The sequence below is a fragment of the Phascolarctos cinereus genome, unplaced genomic scaffold (genome assembly GCF_003287225.1).
Source record: "Phascolarctos cinereus isolate Bilbo 61053 unplaced genomic scaffold, phaCin_HiC Scaffold_726;HRSCAF=1367, whole genome shotgun sequence".
Taxonomy (NCBI): Eukaryota; Metazoa; Chordata; class Mammalia; order Diprotodontia; family Phascolarctidae; genus Phascolarctos; species Phascolarctos cinereus.
Window position 1 is genome coordinate 255,976,493 of NW_027556098.1, and position 14,703 is coordinate 255,991,195.

Below are 14,703 nucleotides of genomic sequence, written 5' to 3' on the forward strand. Positions count from 1 at the left end.
TAACATAAAGAGTACAGCTTTTTTCTTTTTTTTTTTTTAGCTTGGTAGACAAATCATACTGAGAGTGGCAACATGATATGGTAAGAGTCCCATGCTTGCCTTCTGAAGAATTGGGTTTGAGTCCCAGCTTAGAAATTTACTACCTATGTGATTTTGAACAATTGCTTTAGGTCTCTGAGCATTGGTATCCTTATCTGTAAATTGAGGATAATAACATACATGATATTTGCTTCTTATGCTTGTTGTGTGACATAATGTGACATAATGTGGAAGGTATGGGATGTGACTGTGAACAAATTATATCTTCTTCAAGGGTGTTGGTTTCCCTATTTCTAAAACAAGGATGTTAAGCTAAGGTCAGTGGTTCTCAAAGTATGGTCTGGGAACTCTGAGGGATTCTACTAGACTTTTTAGGGGTTCTATGAGGTCAAAACAATTTTTATAACAATATTAAGATATTTTAATTTCTAATATTTAGTTTCAATATTCCAATAAATATGCCCACAATAAAAGCACTGCCAGGAGAGGGAAATTGGGGCAGGGGGAGAGACAGTGAGGTCCTCAATTATTTCTAAGAGTGTTGCAGATTCTTGAGTCCAAAAAGTGTTTGAGTACCACTGGGTTAGCTGACATCTAAGATGTGTTCAAGGACAAAGTTTTTGTAATTCTCTGGTAACAATGAGTGGCTCTGTGGCTCCTGTCTTTTTGGTTTCTGATAGAGAATTGGACTAGAATTGTCCTGGCCCAGTAATGTGGCCAAACTGAATTCCAAAGCCAAGGACATATATATGGGTAGTTGAAGCAAAGGAAACTTGGGGTGCCATAAGTGTGTGTGGAAGGGAGAGAGCTATCTGGACAATTGCCTCAATTCTCTGTTTTGTGTTGTATAGAAAAACAAAAGAATCTATTTATCTAGATATTCAAGAGTAACCTTGTGGTATCCATCCGTGTAGTAGAAAAAGGTAAAATTTACCACTTGGTCATAATATAATATAATAATAAAGTAACATAGTTTTTTCATTTTGTTTTTGCATCAAATCACAATACAAATGGATTTTGTGAGTTATTAACAATCCTTTTCTATTAGCATTTTCTCCCATTAAATTGATATAGGATAAAGTTTTGCTTCTGTCTCCTAAAGAAATTATTGGCTTATTTTTCTTTACTATTCTCTAGGAAATGACAGAAATATTTAGGTGCTTGAGAAAATTCTAGTTTCTTAGTATAGCCTCCACTCACTGTCTTCTTTTGCTTGCTGAAGATCCTCAGTATAAAAAATTTCATCTTTTTCTCTTTTAAGTCATGGTGGTAGTATCTTTAAAACTTTATTATTTTTCAGCTTTTTTTGCAGCAGAGTCTAGACTAGTCTGACATTTTCACTTTAGAATTGCATCTATGCTTCCATTTTTAACATCCTTATAACTTTTGGAAAGATTATTCTCTTAAGCATTTAAATTCCTAACAGGAAGGGGGATTTGGGTTTGGATATTGAAAGTATAGAGACTTTTCTATGAGCTTTTGTACTCGACTAAATAGGATAAAAACAACAACAACCAAAAAGTCCAAATAGCACTTATTACGATGCATTAGGACAAGATGAAGCAAGATGAGATATTGAAAAGTCTAAACTTCCCATTGAGAGGAGATCCCTTTGCCAGTTCTGAAAATAAAAGATTTAAAGTAATTGAAAGCTGGGTGTGCATAATAGACATTTTCTCCAGCTGTCATAGTTAGTTTATCCCAAAGAGTGCTGCAGGCCTATTGAATCAGGCCAGGATCTTTTAAATGACTACTTGCCAGGACTCCCATTAGTTGCCAATTGCTAGTATAATTAGAAGGAGGTTGCTATTGTGCTTTATTGGAGGTGGGAGTGGGTTCATATCATTGGTTTAAATTTATTTTATGGTGGGTTTTTTTTACTTTTTTTAGCCTCAAAATGTATGTTCGCCTGTAACCATTCATGTAGATAAAGTGAAAATAGAAGATCCTCAAGCCACTTAATCACTGTTTTTCAATCAGCTCTGAAGAATCTTAATTTCATAAGGGGTCCAGGTGGGTTACTATATTTCTCACCTTTCAGGCATACCCAATTTCAGAATTCATTTACTGTTGGGGAGGGGATATTGGCAGGAAGGACATTCATTGAGATCGAAAAAACAGGATACCTGAGGCCAAATGACAGTCAAGTTGCCAAGATAAAGAGGAAAAGCCGTAAAGCTGCAGTACACGAAATTGGGGGTGGAGACAGGTTGGTGGTTATGACCAGAGGAAAAAGGTGAGTGTTTTTTGAAGAATGGTATGACTTCTTAGTTGCATTCTTATGAAATTTCTTATTGGGACAAGTAAATGAATGTTTCCCACAATCCTGCAGCTCTATAACATAGAAAGGTGTCTACAGAGATGCCCACCGCTTTCCTCTCTCCTTTTGTCCTTGGTAACGCTGACTTGGCCTTACACACATTTTACAGTTTACAGTGCTTTCAGACGGGAAGATGCTAGTGTAGTCCAGATTACACTAGTGTAAAATATGAGTTGCAATAATTAATGAAAGTAATTAAAAGAATCGTTGAATGTTTGACTTATGGAGTTTAAACAACCAAGTTTTCAATGGGTTTAGTGAATATAATAGTTCATCTAAGAAGAGGGTAAAATAGTTTAGGCAGAAATGGACCTGAATTCAATAAAAATAAGAAATTTCAGTCTGCTAAGAAGTTTGGTCTTTAAATGGCTGGATTCTTTAGAATCTTCTTGTTTAGGGGAGAACGAAGTCTCTAAGTAGCTTCGATATCTTTCTAAACCTTTTGAAGCTTTGGAAAAGATGGGTTTTTGCAAAATTTCTTTTAAAAACTATGACTTAAGCTTGCTAATTGTTTTCTACTTCTTAAAATTTTTTTAAAAATTATTTATTTTTAGTTTTCAACATCCAGTTCCATAAGATTTTGAGTTCCAAATTTTCTCCCCATCTCTCCCCTTCCCCACCCCAAGATGGCTTGTAAATTGATATAGGCTCAACATATATATTCATATTAACCTATTTTCACATTAGATGTGTTATAAAGAATTAGAACCAATGGGACAAACCATGAGAAAGAAGAAACGAAAAAAGAGAGAGAAAGCAAACTTTTTTTACTTAAAAAAAAGTTTACCTAAAAACTAGCATTTATCCTAGAGGTTATTTCTAATATTTATTGATATATGCCGTCAGCTTGGGTTTGGGATTCTGTTATTCAAAATGTACTTTATTTACACAAAGTTGATCTATGAGGAGCAAGAGTAAGCAAGCAAAGCAGGAGGCTGTTTTTAAAAAAGGATTAATTTCTATTTGGCCTTGTTGTATATTGAAAGAGATTCAAATTACAGAAACATTTTACATGATGTTTTATGAACACAGATATTATGAAACTGTCATATCCCTACACAGAGATGGTTGTGGTAATAGCCTTTATAAAGGGATTTAACATATGTTACTTACATACAGTAGAATGCAAGCCCTTTAAGGACAGGGACTACAATTTGTCTTTGTATTCCTCATGCCTGGTATGCCTTGTGCAAAGCAGACACTTAGCAAATGCTTGTCCATTTGGTAAGGGGTATAAGGGTATAAAAAGCATTTTGTTGTTCAGTTGTGTCTTTTTTGGGAAAGTTTTCTTGGCAAAGATACTGGAGGGTTTTCCATTTCCTTCTCCAGCTCATTTTATAGATGAGACAACTGAGGCAAACAGGGTTAAGTCACACAGCTAGTAAGAGTCCGAGGCTGGATTTGAAGTCTGGTCTTCCTGACTGCAGGCCTGATAACTCTATCCACTGTGCCACTTAGCTGCCTCATAAAGAGCATAGCTTCAGCTATATGTTCAACATATTTTTATTAATAAATTTTGTTTTGACATCAGTTATTTCAAAACATACAATCTTTTCTATATTGCCTTCCTATGAAAAAAGTGAAGTGAAACCAGTTAATAGAGAATACACCCCATTTAATGTTACTTTGCTAAATAAGACATTCTAACTTAAATCATTTTTCACTTTGGAGTTAGGTTGTTCTTTGGTCTTAACTAGAGCACTGTATTATTAGCTAAATGTTGTTAGGTATAAATGCTAGTTGACTATTTTCTGCCTGTATTTCCTTTTAGGATATGTAGTGGAATCTTTAAATATATCAGATTTAAAATTTAATTTTAAATTTAAATATATCACATAATGCCTATGAATAGTGTCGGGCAAACGTTTATTATATGCCTATGATGTGCCAGGCATTGTGTTCTAAGCATTAAGGATACCAAAAGAAGCAAAAAAAGCTCCCTTAAGGAGCTCATAATCTATTGGGAGACACAGCAAGCAAGCAAATATGTACAAACAGGGAACATACAGGATAAATAGTAAAACAATTAAAAGAGGGAAGGCACTAGAATTAAGAGAGGTTGAGGAAGGCTTCCTGTAGAAGGTAGGATTTTAGTTGGAACTTAAAGGAAATAAAGAGCAGAACCAAGGAAATATATAATCATCAATAAGCCACCATCTTTAAGTCATGCTCCTTTGGCTTAACATGACAGCAATCAATATTATGGGGACAGTTCTTTATTGGGTTGGCCCATGGGGCAGTTAGCAAGTGCTAGATCTGCCTAAAGTTTTCCTCAATCCCAATAGCCAGTGTCTCTCCTTTTTCTTTCCTTTTATTCTTTTCAATTCTATCCACAGAATCATAGAAAGTTAAGATCTGAAAGAACGATAGAGACCAGTCAATCCAACCCCTTCATTTTTCAGAAAGGGAAATGAAGGTCCAGAGAGACTGACTTGCTTGGGGTTATAAGCTAGCAAATGGTAGACACGAACTCAAATTTTTGATGCCCAGTTTAATACTTTTGCAGTCATTTGACTTCCACCATATACTCAATGGTGGTGAATGATTGAAGAAGGCAAAGGCAAGTGTTTTTGGTTTTTAGTTCTCAGAAAAGATCATGGCGCCATCCATGTTCCTTTCCTGGGTTACTTATCAACTACTATATTAAACAGAGCTTTTAAAAAAGGAACAGACATGAATTGTTAAGAGAACAAATAAAATCTTAAAGACTAAATAAATATATGACAAAGTATTATTTAAAAACCCCATATATTATTTATCCCAGTAATAGCATATTTTGGCATGCATCTCTGACCCTTAGACCATAACAAAACTTATTTTAAAAGCATTTTGACTTGTAGCTCTGCCCTTTAGGGCACATGTGATATTTGATAGCTCTTCTACATATTAGACTGGACTCTACTTAAAGATTTAAAAACATTATGACTGAAGAATCTTAGCTTATAGGTTGCAAACCCAGTTGTGGTTACCATGGAATCTTCTTGACAACATAGCTTCCCTTTATTAAAACTGAGGGTGTGTTACACCTACATCAACAGCATTGTAACCAGTAGCATAAGCTTTAAGAATAGACAAATGTGTTAAGTGTAAGTGTTTTAAAACAAAAGACTCATTGTTTAATCCAGATCAGTTTTTGGTCTTGAGGGCCTGTCTTCTGGTAGAAAACTTGTCAATTTGTAGAGACCTTAATTACTTTTGTCCTTTTGGAAATGGACCATCAAATTTCCACACACAATTTTGAATAACAAGGAAGCAAAAAGAATGCTGTGCTTACATTTTGTCCAAGTTAGAATTTCGATGTCCCAATGGGATTTGTGATATTGTTGATGATGAAACTCCCTCTCATGATGTATCACAACTTAACCTCCTTTGTGTCTCCTGTGCAATTCTTAGACCTATCTCTTACTCTGTGGTTATTAGCAGAGACAGTGTAGAATAGTGGATAGTTCTGTGTTGTGTCTGTGTGTTTAGAGACAAGAAGATCCTCAATGTGACACTGTTGCCTTGGACAAGTCACATATCCTTTAACCTCAAGCAATACCCTTGGACTTATCTAAATAATCATACACATGTTATGATCTGATGAGACGGAGACAGAGAAACACCTTATTCCCTTAGCTGAAAAATATGCTTGACATAGAGGAAAGAGAATGGAATAAGTATTTACTGTGCTAAATGCTTTATAAGTATTATCTCATTTGATCCTCACAACAAACCTGGGTAGTAGGTGCTATTATTATCCCCATTTTATAGATGAGGAAACTGAGGAAGGGAGAAATTAAATGACTTGCCTAAGGTCACACAGCTAGTAAGTGTCTGAAGCTGAGTTTGAATTCATCTCTTCCCACACTTTATCCACTGCACAATTTAACCCGATAGGACTCTGGACTTGATTTAGCAATGTCTTGTTTCAAATCCTGCCTTACATACCAGCTCTGTGACCTTGGGCAAGCAAGTCACTTAACCTCTGTCTCAGTTTCCTCGTCTATAAAATGAGGGAATTGTATTCAATGGCCTCTAAAGTCCCCTCCAGCTCTAAATCTATGATGCTATAATACTTTACTGTAGATTCTTAATAACCACCTTTTTCAAAAGAAAGATTAATTTTTTATTGATTTGGGCATTTCTAAAACGGAATGTTTTTCATTTAGCTTTTTTGATTCTAAATATTGTACACTACTGATAATCCACAAGGGATAGGATACTTAACATGTCACTGAAGTGCTTGCCGGTCATTCATTCACCTTCCACTCTCATGTTGAGTAACTCTTCCCAGTTGACCCTTGTTCTCTTTAATTCCAGGCTTCCTTTGAATTTTAAGCTACTATCCCAACCTTGCCATCACTTAAAATGTTTTTATTCTGTTTTAATTTCTAAACCCACCCGTGTTCAGGTGACACAAAAACTTTAGGAGTAACTACTCCTTGAGCCTTTGTAGTTGTATGTATCTGCTTGAGTATAGCAGCTTGGAGTAATGGACAGAGGACTGGATTTGGAATTACGAAGACCTGAGTACAAATCATATCTTAGACACTCACTATGTAGATTATTTTGTTCAGTTAACTTAATTTCTCTGTGACTCAGTTCCCTAATTTTAAAAATTGGGAGGAACTGGACTTGATGGCCTTGAAGATCCCCTAACAGTTTTAAATCTATGATCCTATAAGTATTGAAAATATAATAATTTCATACAACAGTAATTAAGTGGAACAGGTAGAAATTAATCTCGGGAAACAACCATTCAGTAAATGCACAGAGGGAATAATTCCGAAAGTGTTTGCTTTACCGTGGGTATTTAAGGTAGGGTCTGTGAATTTAAAAAAAAAAGGTATTTTGATAAATATTTCAATATGATGGGTTTCCTTTGTAATCCTATGTATTTTATCCATTTAAAACACTTATTTTGATAAGAGATTCATATGTTTCATCCTGATGGCTATGACAAAAAGTTTTAAAACTCTGGTAGTGCCCATAGGTAAAAGGTTTCTTTTTCTTTTTGTTTTTTGGCAAGATAATTGAGGTTAAATGACTTGCCCAGAGTCACACAGCTAGTAAGTGTTATGTGTCTGAGGCTGAATTTGAACTCTGGTCCTCCTGCCTGCAAGGCTGGTGCTCTATCCTCTGTGCCACCTAGATGCCCCCATATCTTTTTATCTTGTTAAAATCTTTGAAGCTTTTCCAAAGAAACTGTTAAAGCTCTCATGGCTCCAGCCCAGACTTCACATTATTCACATTTATGCTTTTAAATATAAAACTCACTTTAGCCACAATAGGCCTGTGAGGTTGGTAGTACTGTTATCCCCATTTTACAGATGTAGAAACAAAGAGCTTGGAGGAGTGACATTATTACCACCACCATAGCTGGAATTTTATTCAGCACTTTAAGGTTTGTGAAACAATTTACAAATACAATCTCGATTCTCACAGCAACCCTGGGAAGTGGATGCTATCATTATCCCCATTATATAAGTAAGGAAACTGAGGTTGACAAATTAACTGTCTTGTCCAGTGTTACACAGTGGATAGAGCACTGGGCCTGAAATCGGGAAGAGCTAAGTTCAAATCTGGCCTCAGACATTTACTAGCTGCATGAACCTAGACAAGTCACTTAACTACAATCTGCCTCAGTTTCTTCAACTGTAGGATGGGGATAATAACAGCACCCACCTTATAGGACTGTTATGAGGATCAGATGAGATAATATTTGTAAAGCATTTCACGTAATAGATGCTTAATATCTGCTTGTTCCTTACCTTTGCCTCTCCTTTCCCTTACACAGCTAATACACATCTGAGACTGGATTTGAACTTGGGTCTTCGTGACTCCACGTACCTCTTCTATATAATGCACCACCTGGCTACCTCTGACATACTCAAAATGACGTGGTCAGTAGCAAAGCCAAAATTATAGCTTAGGTGTTCTGACTCCAAATTTGGGTATTGGTTCATCTGCATATTGATCATTCTCATTTTTCCCAAACACTGAAAGGGTGTATTAATGTTCTGCATAGCCTTCAAAAAATCAAGAAACTGGTTTGGTATAAGTTATTTAAAGAGTCAGTCACTGGAAAGCTCAGCAAAGTCCATAAATGTTCCTCTATAACCTCATGTGCAGTTGTTTAATAAACTGCTTAATCGTTGTTCATCTCTTTCTGTGTTTGGAATTGGCATTTTGCCTCTGTCTTTTGCCTGGATCTCCTCCTGTCTTTAGCCCAGATCACACTGTTCAGTTTAAAAGCCAATTTCCTTTACATGAAATGCCAAGAAGCAGCACCTTTTGATATGCAAACCTTTTCTGAATGTTTCTATGCCTCAAAATACTGAGAAGAAAGGGAGCTTGAGAGAAACTGAATGACTGAATGAAGTCTGTGGAACTGGAAGGCAAAGCTGCTTTTCTTTTTTAGTGACTTAAGGTGTTGCACTAAGTGTAAAAATAACTAATTTTGTGATTGTCCTAGGGTACTGTTTTACTAGAAACTTCTTTATTACTTTGTGTGTCTTTTTTCCCAAAGTTTACATGCCATGTATTTCCCCCCTTTCTCCCTAGAGGCTCATATCTTTTGTTTATGTCAGTGGAAAAATTGCTTTCCAGACTCTGGGTTTCAGCAAAGAAAATTGTCTTATAACTTTCCTCCATTTCATTTGTATAATGTTTCAAAATTGATTGACATTTTGGATCTTTAACCACAATCTAGCTGGTAATAATAAAACTGGATAGAAAACACAAGGGAGGGGGAGAAAAGAAATTACAGAATCTTGTCATAGGAAGGAGCCATTTAATTTAACGTATATCTGAACAGTTCTGTCTACAGCATTCCAGATAAATGAATATCCAGTCCCTATCAGATCTTCCATGAATCAGCTTTTGGTTAACTCTAATTGCTGGGAGCGCCTTCCACCAAACCAAATGTAAATCTCCCTCACTGCAAATTTCTCCAGTTATTCTTGATTTGTTTCCCTTGGGAGCTATGCCCTTCTTCCTTATATCCCTGTTGAAATGTTTGAAGATACAGCTATTGTATTCCACATGTCTTTTCCCACTCCTCAATTCTCTCCTTCAGACTAAACAACCCAGTTCCTTCAATGAGCTTTCTCTATGAGATGGTCTCAGATAGCTTTGGATGCTGGTCAACGTCTTCCCTAAAATTTAATTCCCAGAATTGAACGTGATACTATAGATGTGATCTGACCAGTGCAGAGCCCAGTGTATGTAGGCACATCCTCATTATGGACATTGCAATCCTCTTAATGAAACTTCATCGAATCATATTGACATGGCTCACAAGGGATGATAAAGGATGAAGGTAAAGAGAAAGGAACTCCCTTGTAAAATTGCTAGCAAATCCTGTTGCTGATATAGAGATTTGCATATTTTTGAAACATTCCATAGCCTTATTGCTTGACCTTTGTACTGCCTACACTTAGTTCTTGATTCTAGTACAAGGCACCAGAAATAAAGATTTCTAATAGTTTTATTTCATTCACTAGATTATAAGCTCCATGAAGGCAGACTTGACTTATTTACCTTTATATCATATAGTATTTTGTATCTACTAGCTGTTTAATAAATATCTGTTGAATGAAAAATGAGAATATAATATGTCTAATGACTGTGATAAATCTGATTTTATTTGTGAGGGCAGTGCAACTTTGGTACACAGAGAGGACCAGCATTTGTTAATTTAGGTATGTTTTTCATGGACAGAATGTCTGTTTACTAATTATTTCTTAGTGAACTTTACTTTATCAGAGATCTAGTTTCAATAAAAGGTTTTGTTTCTGCTAGGAATAATATAAGCACTAAAAAACAACCAACCCAATTAATTTTTTTTCTTTGAAATGCAAATAGAACCATGGGTTTCATGCTTTTAATGTAAATTATTCCTTGGTGGAATATGAGCTGAATATTTTTGGTCTTCCTTTCAGAATTTTAGACTAATTGAGTTTTTGTGTGGGTAGAGCTTTAGTAGGCATCATTAGGAGCCTGGTCTGCATTAGGACTAGGGGATCAGCAGGAAATGTTTAGTAATGATGGATCTGTAACCATGCTGTCACTGCAAAGAAGCTAGCCCAGTATACAAATCAAATGGTAAAGTACAAACCATGGGTTCAGAGAATCATAAATTTAGAGCTGCAAGGGACATTAGTGGATATCTAATACAACACTCATTTAACAAAGAAACTGGGACCAAGAGTGGGCAAGTGAAATGCCTAAGATCACATAGGTATTAGTGTAATAAAGTGTAAGAGGTGGAATTTGAACTCTGGTCCTCTGGCTCTAAATAATTTGCTCTTTCTATCACACCATTCTGCCTCTCAAGGATTACGCATTCAGACTCTGATGTCTTGGAGGCCTTTTTGCTTTTGGCCAGCTGGTTTCAGGACCCCCCAAAGTACCCTAAGCAGGCTTCTCTAGATTTTAGATCTCCACAGAGAAAAGGCTATTTCTAGGGCCGTCTCTAAACAATTCAAAAACCCCAAGGAATCCATCTTTGTGACCCTGCCCAGAGGGTCTTCACATTGGCATAGGTCTAGATTTAGAAGGGATATTAGGGGTAATTTATACCAACCTCCTCAGTTCACAGAGGAAGAAATCTGCTCAAGGTCACAGGCATAGTAAAGGGCAGGACCAGGACTCAAGCTCCAATTCTGTGATCTCTGTACTTCCTCTTAAGACTGTATGGAGCATCCAATGCTTGTGGTGGTCTTGGCCTGCAAGCCAGGGGCAGCCTTAGGATCTCTAAAGCCATTCCTGATTTTTAAGTGTAGGCTGGCCCATGTTGACCTGAGGCCTGAAAGGAGCTGGCTGGAAATAGCCCCCTTTTAGCCTCTCTGACGTCAGAACTCCCATAATGACTTCTGGCTCAAGGATAGATGCTGCTTTAATACAGGCTATTGACTATTGTAGCAAGTAATTCAGCCCACTCGCCCCATTATAGCGATTATAATTATAATTCTGTCCACCTTCTTGTACGAAGGGGGGAAAAAAAAAACAAGGAAGGGTAGGAAGAAATGGCCATGCCACATGGAATCCATAGGCATAGGCCTTGCAGGAAAACCCCTTTGAAAAGTGTGTGTGTGTGTGTGTGTGTGTGTGTGTGTGTGTGTGTGTGTGTGTCTGTCTGTCTCTGTGTGTGTGTGTGTGTGTGTGTGTGTGTCTGTCTGTCTCTCTCTTCACCTCCCAGGCCCTTCTGGTCGTGACCTCCAGTGGGGAGGACAGGTGGCTGTGCCAGAGGGGGCATGGCCACTCACCCCTGCTCTGAAGCCTGGTCACCCCCATTTGGGCCAGGCCTGGGATCTCAGGAGCCTCAGCTACCAGAGCCAGCCCCAGGGGGCAACCTGGAAAAAGTGCCGAAGGGCCGGCCCTGGGGGAGGGCAGGGTAGGACCTTTGACCTTTGCCCTAGGCCTGTGTGTGGGGAGAAGCGTATCCTGAGGTCACAGGGCCTGGAGGCTGGGAAGATGGAGCAGTGCAAGGAGCTCCACTTAGGGCACAAGTTCAGTTTTTGCGGGCAAACCAGGCCTTTTTTGAAATGGGGCGAACATCCAGGCACTCCACAAAACAAGTGCGAGGGCTCCCAGGACTCCTGTGTCAGTGAGTATCCTTGGGAACAACCCCGGGGGTGCTGTAGCTAGCTGCCTGCCCCTCTTACCTCGGGGCACCCTACCCCCACTCTTGGGGCTTCAGACCACGTGCCCCCTACATCCCCTCAGCACCCTTGGCTAAGGCGGCACCCCAGCCTCCTTGGCTGCGCCCCGGGCAGGGACCTGGGGAGCTGGCCTTGGGCAGGGGGTGGGAGCTTGGTGGTCAGGCCAGGCCCTCAATCCCGGGCCTGACCCAGGCTTCTGGGGACCTAGTCAAGATTGGCCTTTGATGGTACCTCAGCCAGAACAGGGGCTAGAATGGGGTGCTCTGGTACCCCTTGGAATGGACTTGGGCAGTATCAGTGTCAAAAAAACCTTTTGACATGCAGAATCGATCCATAGATGTAACAAAATGTGATATGGAACCCCCTACTCTAAATGTAAGAGGATTCCCCCCTTCCTCCAAATTAAGTTTAATACAAAAAACATCTTTGAAGAGCACCCACCCTGTTTAAAGCGCTGTGTTCTGCTCAGGATCCAGCTAATGAGACCCCCTGGCATAAATATCTCAAAAAAAGGTTGATAGTGATGACTACTTGTTTTTGGTGGAAGGGCCCTTTTTTTCTTCATGGAAATGATTTTGTAGAAAGCAGAATTTTCGAGTTGGAAGGGACCTTGGAGGTTATCACAAACCCATATCAGAACTAGAATGTGCTCTGCAGCTTATCTCATGAATGGTTATCTAGCCTTTGCCTGTGGACTTTTCTAGGAGGAGGAATTGGAACCAAAGGCATCCCATTCCACTTGTGGGTAGGCCTGTTGTTAATAATACTAGTAAAATTTATATTATGTTAACTATGTGCAAAGCACTGTGCTAAGAGCCTTATAAATATCTGTTTGGGGAAAAGGAAAAAAAAAACCCAAGCCCTTGTATGTGCCTACTGTGCAATGGGGGCAGCGAGGTGGCTCAGTGGAGAGAGCTCTGGACTTGAAGTCAGGAAGGAGCGCAAATCCAGCCTTAGATATGTACTAGATGCGTGATCCTGGGCAAGTCCCTTAACCTGTTTTTGTCTTATTCCTTAACTGGAGAAGAAATGGTAAACCACTCCAGTATCTTTGCCAAGAATGGATAGCATTAGTATGCTTCACAAGGTCACAAAGAATTTAACTCAGCTGCACAACTGAACAACAAATGTGCCAGGCACTGTGCTAAGCACTTTACAATTATTATCTCATTTGATCATTACAACAACCCCATTTTCCCCCCATTTTACAGATGAAGAAACTGAAGTAAACAGAAGTTAGTTGTTTTGCCCAGGGTCACACAAGTAATAAGTGTCTGAGGCTCTTCTTTACTCTAGGTCCAGGGCTCTATCTACTGTTCCACCTAGCTGCCTCAAATGGAACAACTCTAAACCCTTGTCCTTAAGATAGCTCTTAAAATAATTTAATGATAACTGTTATGTTTCCATTAAGTCTTCTCTTCTCCAAGCCAAATGACCCTACTTCCTTCAATTGATATGGCAGCCTTTCTCTCCATACTGCCAAAGTGATTTTTACAAAAGCACAGTTCTGGTCATGTCACTACCGTGCTTGATAAACTCTCATGTTTCCCTTTTCCGCCTAGGACCAAATATGAAGAGGCACTATGGTATACTCATGGATAGAGAGTCAAAGTCACAGACAGGAAGATCTGGATTCAGGTCCTGACTGATGAACACTGGCTGTGTCACCTCAGTTAACTTTTCTGTGATTTAGGCCACTCTCAAGATTATAATTTGTAGAGAGGTTGCCAACCCATACTGGTAGAGGTTACTTCCTCACCTGGGAGTTCCCTATTGGAGTAATAACGATGATGATGATGATGATAAATAGCCAATATTTACATAATGTTTATTATGTGCCAGGCACTGACTATGCTAAATGCTTAACAAATATCATTTCATTTGATCCTCACAACAACCCTGGGATTTAGGTACCATGATTGCCCCCATTTTACAGATGAGGAAATTGAAGCCAACCGAGTATTAATTGACTTGCCCAAGGTCACACAGTTGGTGTCTGAATTGGGATTTGAACTCGGGTCTTCCTTATTCCAGGTTGACAGCTCTATCTAACATACCACCTATCTCCCTGTCTCTCATTTATTGTTTCCTTCAATAAAATATAAGCTCCTTAAGGGTAGGGACTATTTCATTTTTGTCTCTATATTCCCTAGGACTTAACTCAGTGCCTGGCACATACTAGGTGCTTAGTAAGTGCTTGCTGATTAAATAATCGGGATTCCCTTCACTATCTTGCTTGCCCTCAATTCAGTCTTTTGCTTTTTACTGAAATTTATCGCTTGATACTTAAGGCCTAATTGTGCCTTTACTTTTCTGTACATATTAACATCTCCTTCATGTGTGTTGTATTCTACTTATGTGTGAGCCTTGGTTAAAGGATCTAGAGATGGTTAGCCTGGAGGAGAGAAGTCTTGGGAGAGAGGGGAAAAAGACTGGAATATAAACATTGCCTTTTAATATTTGAAGAGCTGTTATGTGAAAAGAAGATTTTACTTGTTTTGTACCTCTGCAGACAACAGAACTAGGACTAATAAGAAAAATGAAAGGAAACACAGTTTAGCTTAATAAAAGGAACAACTTCTGGACACTTAAAGCAGTTTGAAAACAGATTGGGCTATAGTTCCTTGTCACTACAAGTACTCGAAAAGAAGCCGGATTCATCAGGGATGTTATAGAGAGAATTTGTCCTTTGGGACA

At 38.5% G+C, this 14,703-nt stretch overlaps 1 protein-coding gene across 4 annotated transcripts in view; it reads left to right on the forward strand.

Moving 5' to 3' along the window:
• The window catches only part of ATP8A2 (ATPase phospholipid transporting 8A2), a 756,382-nt gene that overhangs the window by 66,963 nt on the left and 674,716 nt on the right, over nt 1–14,703 (forward strand). The window contains exon 1 of one of the 4 annotated variants that reach the window (XM_078147076.1): nt 11,816–11,951. The exons of 1 other annotated variant lie outside the window; for it this stretch is intronic. In XM_078147076.1, coding sequence (XP_078003202.1) covers nt 11,819–11,951 — 133 coding nt within the window. In that variant the 5' untranslated portion in view covers nt 11,816–11,818. Of the gene's footprint in view, nt 1–11,815; nt 11,952–14,703 lie in introns of those variants that run through there. 2 more of the 4 variants (XM_078147075.1, XM_020997145.2) reach the window with 2 other exon arrangements.